This window comes from Diabrotica undecimpunctata, chromosome 6 (genome assembly GCF_040954645.1).
Source record: "Diabrotica undecimpunctata isolate CICGRU chromosome 6, icDiaUnde3, whole genome shotgun sequence".
Classification (NCBI taxonomy): domain Eukaryota; kingdom Metazoa; phylum Arthropoda; class Insecta; order Coleoptera; family Chrysomelidae; genus Diabrotica; species Diabrotica undecimpunctata.
The window spans coordinates 135422201-135441304 of NC_092808.1; the positions used below are offsets into that span (position 1 = coordinate 135422201).

Sequence of the window (19104 nt, forward strand, 5' to 3'; positions counted from 1 at the left end):
TAGAAGCAATGAATGACAGCAGGATTGACCATAGGTATAGTGAACTTATTTACAATATTTACAAAAAAACCACTATGACTGTGTACACGATAAAACCCGACCAATAAAAATAAAACGTGGGATAAGGCAAGGAGATACATTGTCACCGAAATTATTCATAACGGCATTAGAGTATGCCTTTAAGATTGTCAATTGAGATCACAGAGGAGTAACAATAGACGGCGAAAAACTTAACCATCTCCGTTTCGCAGATGACATTGTCCTTATCACAGATAATTTAGGAGAAGCCACAGATATGTTAAATGAATTGGACTTTGCATGTTCGAAGGTGGGCCTCAGAACGAACTTGTCCAAAACTAAGTTTATGACAAATATGGTCCCCAATAACCATTTAACTATTCAAAACAAAGTGGTAGAACTGGTGGAGAAATATACGTATTTGGGTCATAAAATAAGAATCAGCAGGGATAACCAAACAAGCGAAATACAAAGACGAATTACTTTAGCGTGGGCAGCCTTTGGAAAACTGCGAGACACACTTAGGGCTAAAATACCAATTAGCCTCAAATGAAAAGTATTTGACCAATGCGTATTACCGGTCATGACCTATGGGGCGTAAACTATGACTCTAACCAAGACTACGGCTTCGAAATTGAGAGGGACACAGAAACGAATGGAACGGTCTGTGCTGGGAGTGACGTTGCGGGACCGAATAAGAAACGAAGATCTGCGAAGAAGGACGAGTATTGCTGATGTTGTGAAATGCATAAACTAAAATGGAATTTGGCAGGCCATGTAGCGAGAAACGTAGTAGAGGAAGACCACCTACACCTTGGGCTGACGACATCAGGCGTATCACGAAAAATTGGCAACAAAGAGCACAAGCATGGAGATGAAGCAGATGTATGGAGTATTTATCCGTATCAGCACAATCAAGACGTAATACTCGTCAAACATAGCTTGAGACTTATTTCGTTCAAAGTGAGGTGCTTGTATAGTTGGCGACAAAAAATATTGTTTTTTTTTTGTCTGTGTTGAATAAAACTGTTATTGTGAGTGATTTGAGTTTTTAAATTGTTAACATGGATTTTCAATCAATATTAGAGGGCGTCTTGTCTGGTCAAAGGGGGGAAGATGGTACAGTAGGCGGTACTGTAGAGTAGCGCGAAGCTTCATACTGTTTTCTGTATTTTTAAAATTTAAGTAATATATTTAAAATTAAATAAAGTAATTTTATTATTTATTTATTTTTTATATTTTAAATACATTCGATAAATTATTACGTTCGCTCCTAACGCCACCTGTTAACGTATTAACAAAGCACACGTTGTTTACTTATGACAAATTTGTCAAATTCAGATCAAATATTAATAATAAAATATAAATAAATATCATTCGATAGTAAATTTAATTATTATATAAACTAAATAATATGATTAAAAATAATAATTGTATTTATATGAAATTATTTTAAAACTAGAATTATTATAAAAATTTAAACAGATGATTAAATGTCGTTATTAATCGGATGGCATTTATGACTTAAATTAAATTTTGACAACCATTACAAATCGAATCTTTTAGTGACGGATATTCTTTTAATGGTTTACTTCCCATTTAATGTCTATATTTGGTTAGTTATTTTTCATGCAGTTTTTAATTTAATCCTGCTTAGAGTAAATAATACTGTGGACGACTGATGATGGAGGAAAGCACAGACGCCCCATCACAACAAGAAGATGCCAGTTTTGCGACGGAACCTGACGTACTCAAAAGTGAAGTTGAAGCAGCAATTATGAGGCAAAAAAGTCAGAAAGCTGCCGGTCCAGATAACATACCTATTGAAATGATTTGGGCCCTAGAGGACGTTGGAGTGGATATAATACATCAAATTTGTCAAAGAGTGTGGGAGACAGGTAAATGGCCTGAGGACTGGACACGATCACTATATATTCCCATACATAAAAAGGGAGCGAAAGATTTATGTAGCAACTATCGCACAATTGCTCTAATTGCGCATTGCAGTAAGATACTCTTACACATAATTCTCGAGAGGATAAAGCCCTTTTTACTACCTAACATTGCGGAGGAACAAGCAGGTTTCGTCCCCGGACGTGGTACTAGAGAACAAATTTTAAACGTACGGCAGATTGTAGAAAAATCCAGAGAATTCAACATCACAACATATTTGTACTTCATAGATTATAGTAAAGCTTTCGATTTGGTCAACTGGAGTAAAATGTGGCAGGTTTTGTCTGAAATGGGAGTCCCCAATCATCTGATACTGCTAATTAAAAGCCTGTACAATAACAATTATGCCAGAGTTAGAATAAATGGGGAACTAACCGATAGTTTCAGGGTCACAAAGGGCGTGAGACAAGGCTGCATACTAAGCCCAATTCTATTTAACATCTATGGTGAATGGATAATGCGAAAAGCTACTGAGGACTGGAACGGTGACATCACCATTGGCGGGAAGAAGATTTGCAACTTGAGATATGCAGATGATACTACTATCCTCGCTAGTTCTGAAGCTGAATTGATTCACTTGCTACAACGAATAGAAGACGTAAGCTTAACGATGGGCCTTAAAATAAACAGAGATAAAACGAGAATCATGATAATTGACAGAGCTAACAACAATCAAAATCATCTGGTCATGATAAACAATATCGCTGTTGTAGATAAATTTGTGTATCTGGGCTCATTAATAACCAACAAAGGAGGCTGTACTGAAGAAATAAAGCGGCGGTCAGCAATCGCAAAAAGCGCTATGGCAAAATTAACAAAAATTTGGAAAAGCCATGAAATAACTACCGATACAAAAATGAGACTAGTAAGAAGTCTAGTTTTTCCAGTTTTTACTTATGCATTTTACTTATCGGAATGCTGGACCCTTACTGAGAAAGACAAAAAGAACATAGATGTATTTGAGATGTACTGCTGGAGACGAATGCTGATAATACCATGGGTGGCCCGAAGAACAAATGAATCCATACTGGACCAGCTAAACATAAAGAAAAGACTAAGAACACAAATATCAGAACAAATAATAAGCTATTTTGGACATGTGCTTCGAAGAAATGGTCTTGAAAAACTTACCATCCAGGGAAAAGTAGAAGGCAAAAGAAATAGAGGTAGATCTCCCACACGATACACGGACCATATTGTTGCTACCATTGGCGCTCCATTGTCAGAATGTGCTAGAATGGCAGAAGATAGAAAAACGTGGAGGAACATTGGGAAATTTAGCTTATAGCTTCATGATATCACGATACCTGCATCAGGTTAACGACTAAGAACAAGAAGAAGAGTAAATATATGATGTCTAGAAACGAATTGATCGAGAGTGAATCGATGTCAAGAACCGCTATTCTATGACTCTATTCGTGACGAAGCCATATTGTGGCGCAAGTTCCGTGACGCTTGCCTCAGCATTTTAATGTACAGAAAAAAAGTAATACAACGCCAGTATAGAAACTTCGCTTCAAAAATTTAAAGAGATGGTTCAATATTGTTATTAATTGGATGACAGAAAAAAAAAAATGTATGATAACTATGTATATAAAGAACCGCTATTTCGTGACGCTACCCGTGACGTCTTCTCGTGGCTCTAGTTCTGTGACGCTCGCCTTAGCATTTTACTATAGAGAAAAAATAATACAATGCCAGTATGGAAGCTCCGCTTTAAAATAGTCTATTAAATATTTTTAAAAAAGTACAGGAGATTGCCGCCTTAGCAACGAGAGTAAGTTTAAGTACTATAAAACGCATCTCTCATGAAGTGAAAAATATAGACGGTGTTTCTCCTATATTTTACAATTACTAAAAATCAAAAAAAAATTGTTTATAACAAATTAATGAATATTTATTGCAAAAAGAGTCATGCAGATGATATTATTTTATATGCTACCCCAAATTATAAAAAAATATCGGAATTGGTCCATTATTAACGGAGATATTGCAAATTTTTCTGACGACGCGGATTTGAAGTCTTAAGTTTAACTTTTGAACGCTTGGATCTACTTCACCCCCCACTTTTCAGGCAAAAAGTTTTTATTTAAGGTCGATACCAAAATCATCATTTTTCAAAATATTCGATAATTTTTTCTATGTATAGTCCGCCTAGAAAGTATCCGGAATTTTATATTTTTCCTAATTTTAATAGATTTCCTTTTTGTAACATTTTAAGACAAAAGTAATGCATCAAGTAGGTTGTGCCGATAGTAGGTTATGGACAAAATCGCATGACAACACCATCTGTCAAATATTGTTGTTTGTAAACAGACTTAAGATTTGTGAAATAATGTCGCAAGTAGAAAAAAGAAAAGTGGTGGAATATTTGTATAGAAAGGGTGTCCGAAACGTTAAAAAATTAGTGCAATTGACTGAATTCGGAAAAAGTGCAGAGTATGAGACAATAAAGAGGATAAAAAATGGCATAGATATGAGACATAGACCAGTTTCGGGTAGAACGCGTAAGATTCGCGGAAACAATTTAATTGCCTAAGTAGCTTTAGGACGACAAAATCAGCGCCTAGGGTTTTGAAAATTAGCGAACAGATTTGGAAATCAACGAAGAATAAAAGTGTGCCCAGAAACTGTCCGCATGTCACTGAAAAAGCATACATATCAAAGAATCCCAAAAAAATCCCTACAATGGCACCTCTGCAAAGGCAACGAAGAATAGATTTTTGTCAACGTTGTCGAGAAGATAATTTTAATAATGTCTTTATATCTGATGAAAGTTGTTTCCAGCTTGGTGCAAATCATCTAAAAGTCCTATCAAGAGAAAATGTTACCGTCCAAATTTCCAAATTTCCCACTAAAATAATGGTTTGGGAAGCAATATCTCAGCGTGGTGCTACACCTCTCTGTATAGTTAATGGTACTGTTGATAGTGCGAAATATTGTGACATCCTAAATGGTTTTCTTCTTGAAACGGTTCATGTTTTATATCCAGAGGGGTGGCGTTTTCAGCAAGATAATGCAAGATGCCATATTTCTGCTTATACTCAAGCTTGGATGCAAGAACACGAATTGGCAACAATTTCGTGACCAGCAGCATCTCCAGATATTAGTCCCATTGAAAACATATGGAGACTGATGAAGATTGAAGTGGAACGAGCAGCGCCACGAGATAAAGAAGTCAGTTTTACAGGCCTGGAACACCATTACCGAAAATTATGGCCTTGACCTAGTTTCGGGTGTACCTGGACGTTTAGTTAAGTGTTTAGATTTAAATGGAGGTCGTATAAGTAAATGAGATGAATTATTTGTTGAAATTTTATATTTCAAGTGATAGAAATAAATACCGTAAAATTATAATTCTGCTTTCTTTTTTCCGGATACTTTCTAGACTGACTATATAAATGGCATTGTTAAGCAATAGGGTTGATAGATGTACTTACGCATTTTTAAATGTTTATACTGATAAATAAACAAATTATGAATTTTTAAAGTTGAAAAAGCAATCTCGCCAAAAAATGGTCTTAGAAAAACTTTTTTTAAATGTGTGAAAAATTGTCGAAAGCACCTATTACAAGTTATAAAAAAATTAGCACAATTTTCCAATACGCCGTTTTGGAGGGGAGTTTAATTCAAAATTTGATTTCTCAATGCATTTGTCAAAAATATACATAAAAACAAAAAAAAATGTGACATTATCTAAGTGTATACTCTATCGGCAACAATTAAAAAAATAGTAACATTTAATAAAAAAATTAAATATTTCATAAACTATTGAATATTTTTCAACCAATTTTTTTTTGCTTTATATTGGTACCAAAACGCAACTTTTCCTGCAAAATAAAATATTTATAGTGTCTATTTATAATGCAAATAAATAAAAATTTAATTTAGTAAGTTTTAAATGAAAGCTTTCCCTTTAACTTTGCAGAAAAATATCGTAAAAATCTTCATAAAAACATGAATTGCCGCAGCAGTTCCTGTACCGAACTACATTTTGATCTACGTGTATATTAATTTTATTTGATCGGACTAGAAAGATAGTGACGATCATAACGTGGATTCTCTGGAAAATAACAGTACAGAGACAGAAAATGAACCTATTGAACTTTAACTTTAATCTCATCTTTTGTGATATGTTAACCATTAAATTATCTCAAGTTTCTGGTGTAGTCAATTATGTTATTTTCCAAAGTAATTTTAATTTAAAAGAAAAATAATTAGACCACACGTTTTTACATTTACAAAAATGTATATCACCTCATATTTAAACGATAACTTTTTTGTTTACAATAATTACCGAAATGTTTTCGTCACAACACATTCTACAGATATGTACATACTTATCTTTTGTAATTTGGAAAATTGTTATCATTTAAGAAGTTCCTTTTCAAATTAAGCTCACACTATGTAAACTTGTTGCATAGAGTGTACCAACAGGGCAAGGAGAGATAGTGCATTATGCATCACTTTTGCTTGGATAAAGATAAACAAGTTATTAAATTGTGAGACTAAGATGAGGATTTGTTATAGATATTAAGTACCACGCGACGACATTTATGTTTTGAATAAATAATAATTTTCATTTTAGATTCATACTTTTTCTTTTATATATAAATGCAGCGCTAACGTCCACGGCAGCAAAGATATAGTAAAACAAGAAAGAAGAAAAGAAGCAAAAGTAAAAATCAGATACCAGAAATTGGAAATAGATGACAAGGTGCTGAAATGGAATGCAAAAGAAAATAAACTCACATATATTGAAAATGCTCCAAACAACTAGAAAAAGAAGAATGAATGGATGAAAAGGAAACAGACAATGCAAACGAAGAGGAAAATGAGTCAAGGTATATTATTAGAATAATAAGAAAAATACAAAAAAGAGAAAGAGAATTAAGAAACTGACAAAAAACATTGGACATGGAACGTGAGGACGTTGCTGGAAACAGGAAAATGGAAGAACTAGCGACACAGTTAAAACCATTAGCGACACAGTTAAAACAATACAAGATAGATATAGCAGGAATTCAGGAAACCAGATGCGGGGACATGGAAAAATCGAAAAGGAAAATTATACAGTATGGTTGCAGGCGAAGAAAAACAGGGATATGGAGGAACGGCTTTTATGGTGATAGGAGAAATGAGACATAAAGTTATGGAATTTAAACCCATTAGTGAAAGAATATCATACATAAGAGTAAACAGCAAAACGAGCAAGTTGTCCATAATAAATGTCTATGCACCCACAGAAAACAGTGATGACTTGACAAAACAGCAGTTCTATGAAACACTAGAAGAAAACGCCGAGAAGATATATTAATCCTTATAGGAGATTTCAACGCCCAAATAGGCAAAGAAAATTGCTTCAGAGAGGTTGCAGATGCAAACTCAATACATGACACAGCAAACAATAATGGAGAAAGACTATGTAATTTAGCAGCGGCATTAACCGTTATGTCAATACCCAAGTACCTGATACGGGAGTCTATACTCGTGCTACCCAGGTACCCGGCATTGTTTCGGTAAACTTCGCTTGTACATTCCGAAAATAACAGACAATTGGGATTTTTCTTTGTTTGCTATCAGTGTTTATTTAACTGTGCTTACAATTTGTTAATATTTTTGTGACTATATGCGTGTTTTATGTTGTAATTACTTGTAATAATGGCAAGAAGAGAAGTGAGTGCTAGCGAATTTAGAAGGTAAGTTATTACTGTTTATTTTTACAATGTTTTATACATAGATCATTCAATTTTAGAATGACGTTTGAAAAGCAACAGAAGTACTTGCAACAATTTATAGACGATATAGATGAGGAAGTAGACAAAAATATCGAAAACCAGGAATCAGATGAGGACTATGTTTCGCAAAGCAAACCGGATGGAGATGAAGCTTCTGACGTAGAGGACGTTTTTACTGATATCAATAATAAGATTGAAATCGATACCGACGGCGACGATAGTAGTGATGAAGATTTTGACGATTTTCAAGAAAGTTCTTCCCAAAGTGATGTTCTGGTTGCAAAAGATAAAACGATTTGGCAACGAAAACCGTTTACTGCAAGTCGAACACTGAAACGTAACCTTTTGCGTGAAAAAACGGGCCCAGTACGTTCTACTAAAACTCTTTCGATTAGAGATACATTCAAATGTGTTTTCAGTGACGTAATGTGTGACATAATTATACGCGAAATAAATCGAAAAGCTAATAGCCTTTGTGAAAAGTATAATGTTGAAAACCCCGACAAACCTCGAAATGTTTGGAAGTCACTCACAACAGAAGAATTTGATGCATACTTAGGTATTCTTATTAAAGCAGGAGTACGGCATTCAAATTCAGAGCACTCGAAAGATTTATGGAAAACAGACTCTCATCCTTTGTACCGAGCAAGTATGGGCATAAATCGCTTTTGGAGCATCAGCAGATTCTTACGGTTTGACAATGACAAAACACGTGCAGAACGTTTGCAAAATGATAAAGCTGGAGCTATTACAGATATATTCCATCTTCTCAATGATAATTTACGTCGTAACTAGGTACCGTCGGATTCTCTTACTGTGGATGAACAGTTATTTCCTTTTAGAGGTAGGACACGTTTCACGCAATATATGCCAGCAAAACCTGCCAAGTATCGCATCAAGGTTTGGTGGGTTTGTGACGCCAATAATTCGTATTCACTTACTGGACAAATTTATACTGGAAAAAATTCGACTGGACGTGAAACTAATCAAGGTGAACGCGTAGTAAAAGATTTGTGTTACCGATACAAAAATTCTGGACGAAACATAACAATGGATAATTTTTTCACAACTCTTCCACTAGCCCGTCTCCTGTTGTCTTGGAATTTATAATTAGTTGGTACTTTGAAAAAAAACAAACCATATATTCCACAAGAAATGCTGCCTTCGCCAGAGCGTGAGCCTGAATCGTCATTAGACGGATTCAGTGCAGATCGTGTTACTATTTGTTCATATGTACCAAAAAAGAAAAAAAGCGTTATCTTGCTGTCAACAATGCATGGCAACGATAATGTAAGTGGCCCAAAAAATAAACCTGAAATAATTCAGTTCTATAATACAACTAAAGGGGGCGTAGACAACATGGACAAAATGGTTTCTCATTATTCCACTAAACGCAGAACTTTGCGTTGGCCAGTAGCCTTCTTTTACAATATCCTAGACGTAGCTTACCTAGCAACCTATATAATTTATACAGAGAATAATCCACAGAGTTCTACTGAAACCAGTAAGCGTAGAATTTTTCTACAAGACTTAGGGAAACAACTAGTGATGCCTGCAATTTCTGTTAGATCTAAAGTACCAAATGTATACCGAAATTTTTCATCAAGGTCAGGAACTGAGTGTATGTTAGGAAAACCTCTACCTACAGATTCAAGTAATACTGCAGAGTCATTACCACTTCGAGATTCCACTGGACGCCTCAAAATTGTTGGAAACTGCTACATTTGTATGTCTTTAGCGAAAAAGCGGCTAAGAAAGACACGAAAATCATGTAATGTTTGTAATCGTCCACTATGTAACGAACACTCAGTAAATATAAGTAAGTGTGGACAATGTGTTTAAAATGTAACTTTTATTTACGTTTCCATATCACTTTTATTATAAAAAAAACTAGACAGAGCTTCATAATTTACTAAACATTAGTGTTACCCGGGTGCCACGGGTGTGGACATAATGGTGTAAAAACTTTGACAGGTAATTTTAATATATTATATGCATTTTTTTCTTTGGTTTTTATTATAAATCTCTTCGTTCTGAATAATTTTAGGAATAACTAGAAGCTCGAATAAAAATATTTATACTATCGTCAATGATTCAGATAAAACAATTACCAAGGATACCCAGGTACCTGGGTATAGACACAAAGGTTAAACATGGATATAAGAAGCACGAGATATAAACACAAAGACAAACACAAAATAACATGGATGAGACCAGGAAGTCTGGAGGGAAATCAAATAGACCATATACTGATTAAAAAGACACACAAACAATCGATAAATGACGTTAAATCTTAAAGAGGGGCCAACATCGACTCGGACCATCTGCTAGTGATTACAAAATGAAAAATAAAAACAACAAAGAACGGAAGGCGAAAAGCACAGAGAAAATGGAACGTAGATAAATTGAAAGAGAAATAAGTAAGAAGATTTGTACAAGAAGTAAATGCAGAGATACAGTTCAAAGAACAACAAATGGAGGAACAGTGGAAAAAAATAAACAAGGAATAAAGAAGGCAGTAGAGAAACTGGTTGACAAAATGCAAAATAAAAGAAGCAATAATTGGTTTGACGAAGAGTGCCAATTAGCAGTGGAAGAAAAGAATAAAACACGATTAAGATGGTTAAAGACGAGCAAAGAAGAGGAACGAGAAAAATACAAAACAAAGGCAAAATGTAGAATGGGTAGGCATCCCAGAATGGGATGCCCACACAAAAAGGATCTTCAAGTGAAAACAGCTTCAGCTTCTTCGGGAGCGTATAGCTTGTTTATATAGGTATCATCATCATCATCATAAACTAGCCTCTAACGTCCACTGCTGAATGTAGGCCTCTCGCATGATTTTCCACTTGGTCCGATTTTGCGCCATCTGAATCCAATTTGTAGTCACTTTTTTATGTCATCTGTCCATCTCGTTGGGGGTCGACCTCTATTTCTGTTAGCTTGTATTCGGGGCCTCCATTCCAAAATTCTTTTTGTCCACCGGTCATCAACTGATCTTGCTACATGACCTGCCCAGTTCTACTTTAGTGTTGTTATCCTTTCCATAATGTCTGCTACTCCTGATCTTTTGCGTATAGTAGCATTGGGTATTCTATCAAGTAGAGAAATCCCTAACATTATTCTCTCCATTGCCCTTTCCGCAACTTGTAGTTTACTCACTGTTGTTCTTGTGAGTATTTCTGCGCCGTAGGTCATCACTGGCAAAATACACTGATTAAATACTTTTCTTTTCAGACACATTGGAATCTTAGACCTAAAAATATCCTTCATCTTTCCAAATGCAGCCCAAGCGACGTTTATTCTTCTTTTCAGCTCGATTGTTTGGTTGTCTCGACTTATTCTGATCTCAGGTCCAAGTATTTATAGGAGTCAACTGGCTCAATATCTTTGTCTTCTACTGAGATGTTTTTGTTGTGGACTAAATTTGTCATAAATCGTGTTTTTGAAAAATTTATTGTAAGACCAACTCTTTTTGTGGCAGTATGGAGTTCTTGAAGCATTATCTGTGCCTGATCAAAGCTGTCTGCAATAAGAACGATATCATCTGCAAATTTAAGGTTATTTAAAAATTTTACATCTACATTGATGCCCTTTCCGTTCCAATCTATCTTGGAGCATTATCTGTGACTGATCAAAGCTGCAATAAGAACGATATCGTCTGCAAATTAAAGGTTATTTAAAAATTTTCCATCTACATTGATGCCCTTTTCGTTCCAATCTATTATTTTACAAGCATATTCTAGCAAAGTTGTAAATAATTTAGGATGTTGTCTCCTTGCCGAACGCCTCTTTCAATACGAAAGGTCCCAGTATCTTCATTAAGTCTTACACAGGCTGTAGCATGCTGATAGATGTATCTGATGAGGGATATGTATCGGTGATCTATTCTACATTGTGTTAAAGCTTGGAGCATTTCACTTTGATTGACCGTATCAAATGCTTTTTCAAAGTCGACAAAGACAAGTATCAGGGGTCTATTATATTCAATGGTTTTTTCAATCAACGACTTAATGGTTTGCAATACATATATAGGTATATGTATATATATATATATATATATATATATATATATATATATATATATATATATATATATATATATACTTTTTGTTTTAATTAAAATTACTGTTTATGTTGTTAATCCCTAGCTAAATCAGTGATTAAAAAGTTAATAAAACAAATAAAGTTCTTAAAACTACATTTCAGCACATATTTCTTACCTTCGTATTTTGGCAAAAATCGACTAATAATATAGGGAGCAGACACCAACATTCCCAAAAACGCAATAGTGGGCCAACTCGAACCAGCACCTCCAGGCGGCACAGGTGCTCCTCCGGCCACAGCTCCTTTCTTCGCTTGCGACCAAGCTGCCGATACTTGACTCGTCGGTACTTTGTATCCCATTAATCGTAAACATTGCCTATATAACCAATTGAAAAACCTAAATATATTTATCGAATACCAGATATGACCAAACATAGTCCTTAGTCGTCCGAAGTTCTCGGCTACGCTTAATACAGCTCTAAAGCTGCTAGTCATAGCGAAAAACGTATTGTCTAACATCATAGCTATGCTATTAAAGGCTCTTACAATGCTTTCCACACTAGAAAAAGTATTTCTCGAGCTTTCCTCGGCGTACTGAATAAACCGTCGTTCGTGATCGTCTAAGGCCTGATTGGGATAAGATCCATAGGAGTTATAAGGGTCGTAAGAAGAACCGTATGAGCCGTAACTTCCATAGGAACTGTAGGGAGAGCTGCGATATGGCATGTAGGAATTATACGAATTGTAGCCTCCATATGACGAACCTGAAAATAAAAAAAAACATTAATATTCTCATGAATAGTACGCACGTTCATATTTTTCTAACTTCTTACGAATTCAGATAGGAATCAATTGTTATTAAGAATCATATCCACTTTGGACTTAATATAACTGTGTTTAAAAAGTTTCTGTCATTACACTAATCACATGGAGTTCAGCAGCTGGCTCTTATCAATAGTAATTATATAAAAAAACTTTCTAGTATGAGAAAAACAGCTTTCTATACTTTTCATTTTAAAGGTGTAAGTGCCCACGGTCGGATTTATAGAAGCTGGGCGACGACAGAATACAAAAAAGTCAACTGGATATTGTTCTAAAACTTATCGATTCTAAATATATTATGACATCTTCTTAGCTTATATTAAATGCTTCGTTAGAAGGATGCAACCAATTTTAAAATAAACTGACTATTTCGCTTTCCTGAACACGCAATCAGAACGCCAAAGTACGAGAGGGTAAAGTTGGTGAGCATGTTGATGAATATGAATTAGATACTAGGAATAAAAGAGGTCGAAAAATCATCTGGGAAGTTCTAAAACTGTTGCAAAAAAAACTTGGTTCATAATAAACGATCTTCGTAATAAAACTCAACAGCTCAAACATTTTCTCTTCCAAACCCTTAAAATCTAAATGAATACTTCGTTAATGTGAGTAAAAACATAACATCAACTATTTTGCCACAACAAGATCCTATTTTCTATCTCCCCAATTCAAAAAAGGTCTCGAATTCATTCTTTATAAGACCGGTTGATAAATCTGAACTGATGCAAACAGTCAATAGTGTCAAAAGCAAATCTTCCTGTAGTACTGATGGACTATCCATAAAAATTTTCTTAAATCTCACAAAAAATGTGTTTTATGCGTGTCTAAAGACAGCCATTATTATTCCTCTTCATAAAGGTGGTGAAAAATCAAATGTCTGCAATTATAGACCTATTGCCTTACTACCGGTCCTATCCAAAATTATTGAGATACTTATAAAAGCCCGACTTATGTCCTTTCTTGGTGAAGACAACATTTTATCACAAAGTCAGTTGCGCTTTTTATCTAATAAATGTACCAGTGATGCTATGTTTTCTGTATTACATGAGGTCTATTAAGCACTAAGCAATAATCTTTACACTGCCACTGTTTTTTCTAACTATGCCAAGGCTCTTGATTGTGTAAATCACGACATTTTGATAAAAAAACTAAATTTCTACGGAATTCAAGGTATTTCTTTGAATTGGTTCCAATCTTACTTGAGGAATAGGAAACAACTAGTTAGAGCAAATGATACTGACTCTAGTCACAAAAGCATTGTATGTGGAGTACCACAATGTTCAGTATTGGGTCCTCTACTTTTCCTTGTATTTATAAATGACATCAACTTAAAAATAGATGGAAACATTTTTCTTTTTGCTGATGATACCAGTATCACCTGGGGAACTCTAATATGTCAACTCTTCATGCAACTGTAACTTCTGATATACTTAAAATAAAAACCTTATTCGACTCTAATTTACTCTCTTTTAACGTGGATAAGACAATAGCATTATCCTATAAAGGAACTCTTCAACCCTTGCTTCTTAATAACTGCCAGATCAGTATCGTTGGTTCTGTAAAATTTCTTGGTATTTTTATCAAGCAACCTTCATATCGATTTATTAAGTAAGAAATTAGCCTCAGACTACTATGCAATAAGATGTGTTTCGAAGGAAATCAATTTAGCATCTTCCAAAATAACATATTTTTCTTTGTTTGAGTCTCATCTTCAATATGGTCTTCTTTTTTGGGGTTCTAGTACAGCTGTCCAATCTAATGTTATTTTTAAAATACAAAAAAGAGCAATACGGTATCTTTTTCGCCTCAGTAGAAAACACATTGCAGAAGCTACTTCAAAAATCACTGGATTTTAACTCTTCCCTCTTTATATATTTTAGAAACTGTTTGCTTAATTCGTAAACACCTACATGTTTTTCCAGCAAGATATAATAATGACTACTACACCAGAAATTCAACCTTTGATGTATATTTACCGATCCCGTCCACTGAGTTAGTAAAGAAATCTATGTTATATTCGGCAAAAAAAATTATACAACCATCTCCCTTTGCAACTTCTTTCCTTAAGTTCCGTAAAATTTCTTCTTTCCGTAAAAGCAAAAGCCTCTCTACCTGAAAGACCATATTATTCAGTAGAATAGTTTCTTAACGATTTGCAATTTATTTAAATTTTGCAATGGATTGTGTATTTTATTATCTTTTATTTTGTGATAGTGCCGATTTATGTAATTTCAGTAAATTTTAAATTGTTATTGTTATTTTTCTGACGTTTTGTAAGTATTGATAAAATTTTAAATCAGGAAATAAAGTAGCAAATTTACTTTCCGTGTTTTGCTTTTTACAAATTTTATGCATCCAGTCATTACGCTTCCTTTTTGGAAGTTTATTTTGTTGTTCCTCTTTCTCGCACTACAAAATAACAATAATAATTTTTGGATCTGTCTTCCATGAAATTTAATATGTAAATCATCTGACTGAGCTCTGAGCTGACATAATTTTAATTCCGGCTGTGGCGGTGCGTTCGGTTACCGGCCCGATCGGTCAAGTGCGAGCATATCTTTATTGTCCGAAACTCATTACACGCATTTACAATGTAAATTAGAGCCATACGTTATGGTTAGTAATTACCGCTAACTTAACTTTGGTTAAAGAAATATTAGTTATCCACTTATCGTCTAGTAACTTCATAAATTCGGCACGTTCTGTTCTTTTTCATCTATTGTATAAATTAGTTGATTAGTTGATAAAAAATAAATTTTAATCAAGCATCTTCTTGTAAAAAAAACTCTTTTCGTTAGAACCAGAAATTTTAATTCACATACGGACTTAATAACATAACAATCATGTGATTTGGACTGATATTTAAATATCTATTATAGTTTTCTATTTACAACAATTTTATAATCAATATATGAAACCAAAGTAAACCAAAGTCTATATTTAATATCCTCCTTGACATTAAAACCTCCAGATTGGGTAATGATTTATTACATTGATAATAAGTATTATCTGTTCATTAAGTTCATCACTCGATTGTAGTTAAATATACGTGACAATAATTATAAATATATCAATTATAGTTTTTTTAGTAGTCAATGTATTATCAATATTAATTCCGTCCTTATTACTTTTAAAGTTTTATCTAATGGTACATTTAGAAACAAACTATATCAAAACTTAAAACCTAAAATCTTTTTACGATTGAATTGTATTTAAGCATTTTTCTAGAAAATGTGTATTTGTAGTGGGCTAATAAAAGACATAGGGTCCGTTGTGGGAGTACACACAGTAGATTTTCGTTTATTTCTCACATCGCGTTTCGGGTATTTTTGACGTGCACAGAACGCGTTGTGGATAAATTACAATGACCCACAATGCGAAACTACGAAGGCCGTCGGAAACACACGACGAATTTCGCTTTATTGCCAATATAAATACCCACAAAGGGAAATACAGAAACCGCATATTGAATCTTACCGGTTCTTCTTCTTCTTCTTCTAATGGCGCTACAACCCTTTGTGAGTCTTGGCCTGCTTAACAATGTTCTTTCATTCTGCCCTGTCGGATGCTTTCCTTCGCCACTGCCTGATGTTCATGGTTTTAATCCCTCTCTGCGTCGTCTATCCATCTTTTACGGCGCCTTCCTCTTGTTCTGTTTCCTTGGGGTTTCCATCTCTGGACTACTTTTACAGCCCGATTACCTGGCATTCTTTCTAGCTGACCAAGCCAGTTTATCTGACCGAATCTTACCGGTAACACGAGTTTTATTCAGTGTAGTTTCTGATAATTTCTAATATAATGGGTGAATCAATCGAAAACCTTAAAAGAAAACTTTTAGAAGGCGTATTAGCCATGGTTTCTGAAATTAATAATGATGGCTTGTACAAACTCAGTACTGAGAATGGACCACTGGATAGATTATTTTCAAGAAATGAACTCCTTCAAACAAATTCGCAATTCATGTTTGAATCAAATGATATTAGTAGTAAGAAAATATCCTTGCGAACCGCAGCAAATATGTCATCCAAAGGTTCTGGTCAAGGTTTTCTAAGACGCAACTGTAAAAGGTTTTGTGGCGACAATAAATGTTCCTCTAAACAAACGAACAAACAATCTAATTCAAAGTGTCATGGATCGCTGACATGCAAAAATAAATGAAGAAATTTGGTTCTAAAAATTTTTGTGTTTAAAACATTTTTTATCTGCATTTTTTAAATAAAATTAGAAGTTTCGTTAAGTGGGTATTTGTATTTTTATTTACATCATTTAGCATCATTTATATCTTTTATAGTCATAATTTTTATTAACGTATTTTTATTTACATTTTTTAAATAAAATTAGAAGTCTTGCTTTGTGGGTATTTGTATTGCCCATAACGCGAAAAATCGTCGTGTGCGTCCGACGGTCTTCGTAGTTTCGTATTGTGGGTCTTAACAGTTATCCACAACGCGTTCTGTGCACGTCAAAAATACCCGAAACGCGATGTGAGAAATAAACGAAATTCACGAGTTGTGGGAATAAATTTCGGTCAATGGCCGAATTCGGTTATCGAGTACAACATCAACATTTTAAATAAACTCCTTTTTTTAAAATAATATTTTTTGAAAACGATTTCCGGAGTGGGAATTCAAACGTCAAAAAAAGCGTAAAATTTCATTTTTATTACAATCAAATGTGGTTTTATTCCCATATAAATACTACATTTAAGTGAAATAAAGAATTTATTTTATATGTAATTTTTATTATTCGTAAGAAGATATTTAATAAAGATGAGCATATATAATTAAATATTCTATAAATATTGCAGATGGTCCAACGAAGTGATAATGAGACTAAGCATGTTTGTAACAAAATTATAGAACACGTACGATAAGGTGATTCATGTATATTATAAGATTTAATGGAGTTTTTAGGTAGCATTGTACAAAAATGTTTAACATAACTCATATCATAAAGAAATTTCAATAGAAAATTAAATCTTAGTCAGAGCTGTTCAGTAAATTGTGTTATTCAAACGATTTTAACTTTTCATATACATACAATTGAGACACTATAGTAATTTTACCTTCTATAAAATTCATTAAATTCATCATAGACAATAACTTTTGTCTGTAACAACTCATATTATTCAAATGTATGTATACACTACACTTTTTATTATCCCATATTTAAATGAAAAACTAGAATTGCTATGACAATAAAACCAGTAAAGTACTCTACACAAGGCTCACTGGTAGCTAGCTATCTTTACCGCTCAACGACCTTCAGATTGGTGAAGGCGTATGTGTGTCATGTGGTGCCTAATTTCACTAAAATGCTTTGCAACAGTACTGTTTATGCTTACGGTCTAATCCTCATTGCTATAGGTTAGAAAAATACCCTTTAACAAAAGTGGTAAATATAGCTACCACTTACACTAAAAGGGCTATGTTGGCAGATGTCATATTAACAGATGGCAATTTGAACATAGCATAGCATAAATGTGATTCTATCTTTAATCACTTTATACCAGGTGCGCTCGCTTATCACGAGGATCAGACCACTCTCGTCTGCATTATAGATTTGCTCAGGAAGAAGACCCAGTCCTTCTACTTCGTCTTTAAAATACTGGATAAATGGCTGCACCGAAGATTCGTTGATTGACAATTTTCCACCTGACATAGTTAACAGATGGATAGCAAATCGCTTGTTAAATTTATCCAGCCCCTTAACAGTGGCACGAAAATCATCTTTCTTTATATTTTTTTTTTTTTTTATAAAATTCGAATGCTTTTTATTTCAGAATTTCTCCAGATATAAAGAGCGTTTTCCATCTATGTCTCAATGTGTTACCCTCTCCTAGTCCAGATTCCATTATGTTAGGGTCTAATATCTTGTAATTTTTTTTCTTCAGATCGTGTATTGCAGGACACCTAACTCCGTATTTTTTGCCAATTTGCACATCTTTTCTTTACTATCTAACTACTTTAAAATGTCCATTTTATCTTTCAAAGCTAGAGTTTCGTGTTTCCGTTACTTGACATTTTTAACTACAGTATTATATCTACACAGCAGGTAAATATGTACACAATTGCACTTAATATGTTTTGAGGTTAGATTCTTTGATGCGGCGGAGCGCATACATATCTTTATTGAAAGAAGTGGTTAAGAGGCGCGGGTAGAGGGTGCCTGATTATTGGACTTGTCGGTTGATTGAAGTGCAGGATTAGAGAGATTAATATATATATATATATATATATATATATATATATATATATATATATATATATATATATATATATATATATATATATACATATATTATTACCAAAAGATATTTTACAGTCCATTAGCCTTTAGAGCCAATAGATTAGGCGCACAGTTGAAAAAATGGACTGCAACAATCAAAAAATAAAAGAGTAAATACACATTATTATCTGAATGCTATTAACAACTTTCCTAAATTTTAGAATACTGAGAATTCATAATTACATACATTTAGGCCATTAAATTGTTATCAGCACTGAAGAAAAATGTTTATGTAAGA

The 19104-nt window shown here is 33.9% G+C and overlaps 1 protein-coding gene across 1 annotated transcript in view; it reads right to left on the reverse strand.

Moving 5' to 3' along the window:
• Positions 1–19104, reverse strand: part of Pex13 (peroxisomal biogenesis factor 13) — a 74045-nt gene that overhangs the window by 51221 nt on the left and 3720 nt on the right. Inside the window, exon 2 of the mRNA XM_072535478.1 lies at positions 11933–12520. Coding sequence (XP_072391579.1) covers positions 11933–12520 — 588 coding nt within the window. The remainder of the gene's footprint in view (positions 1–11932; positions 12521–19104) is intronic.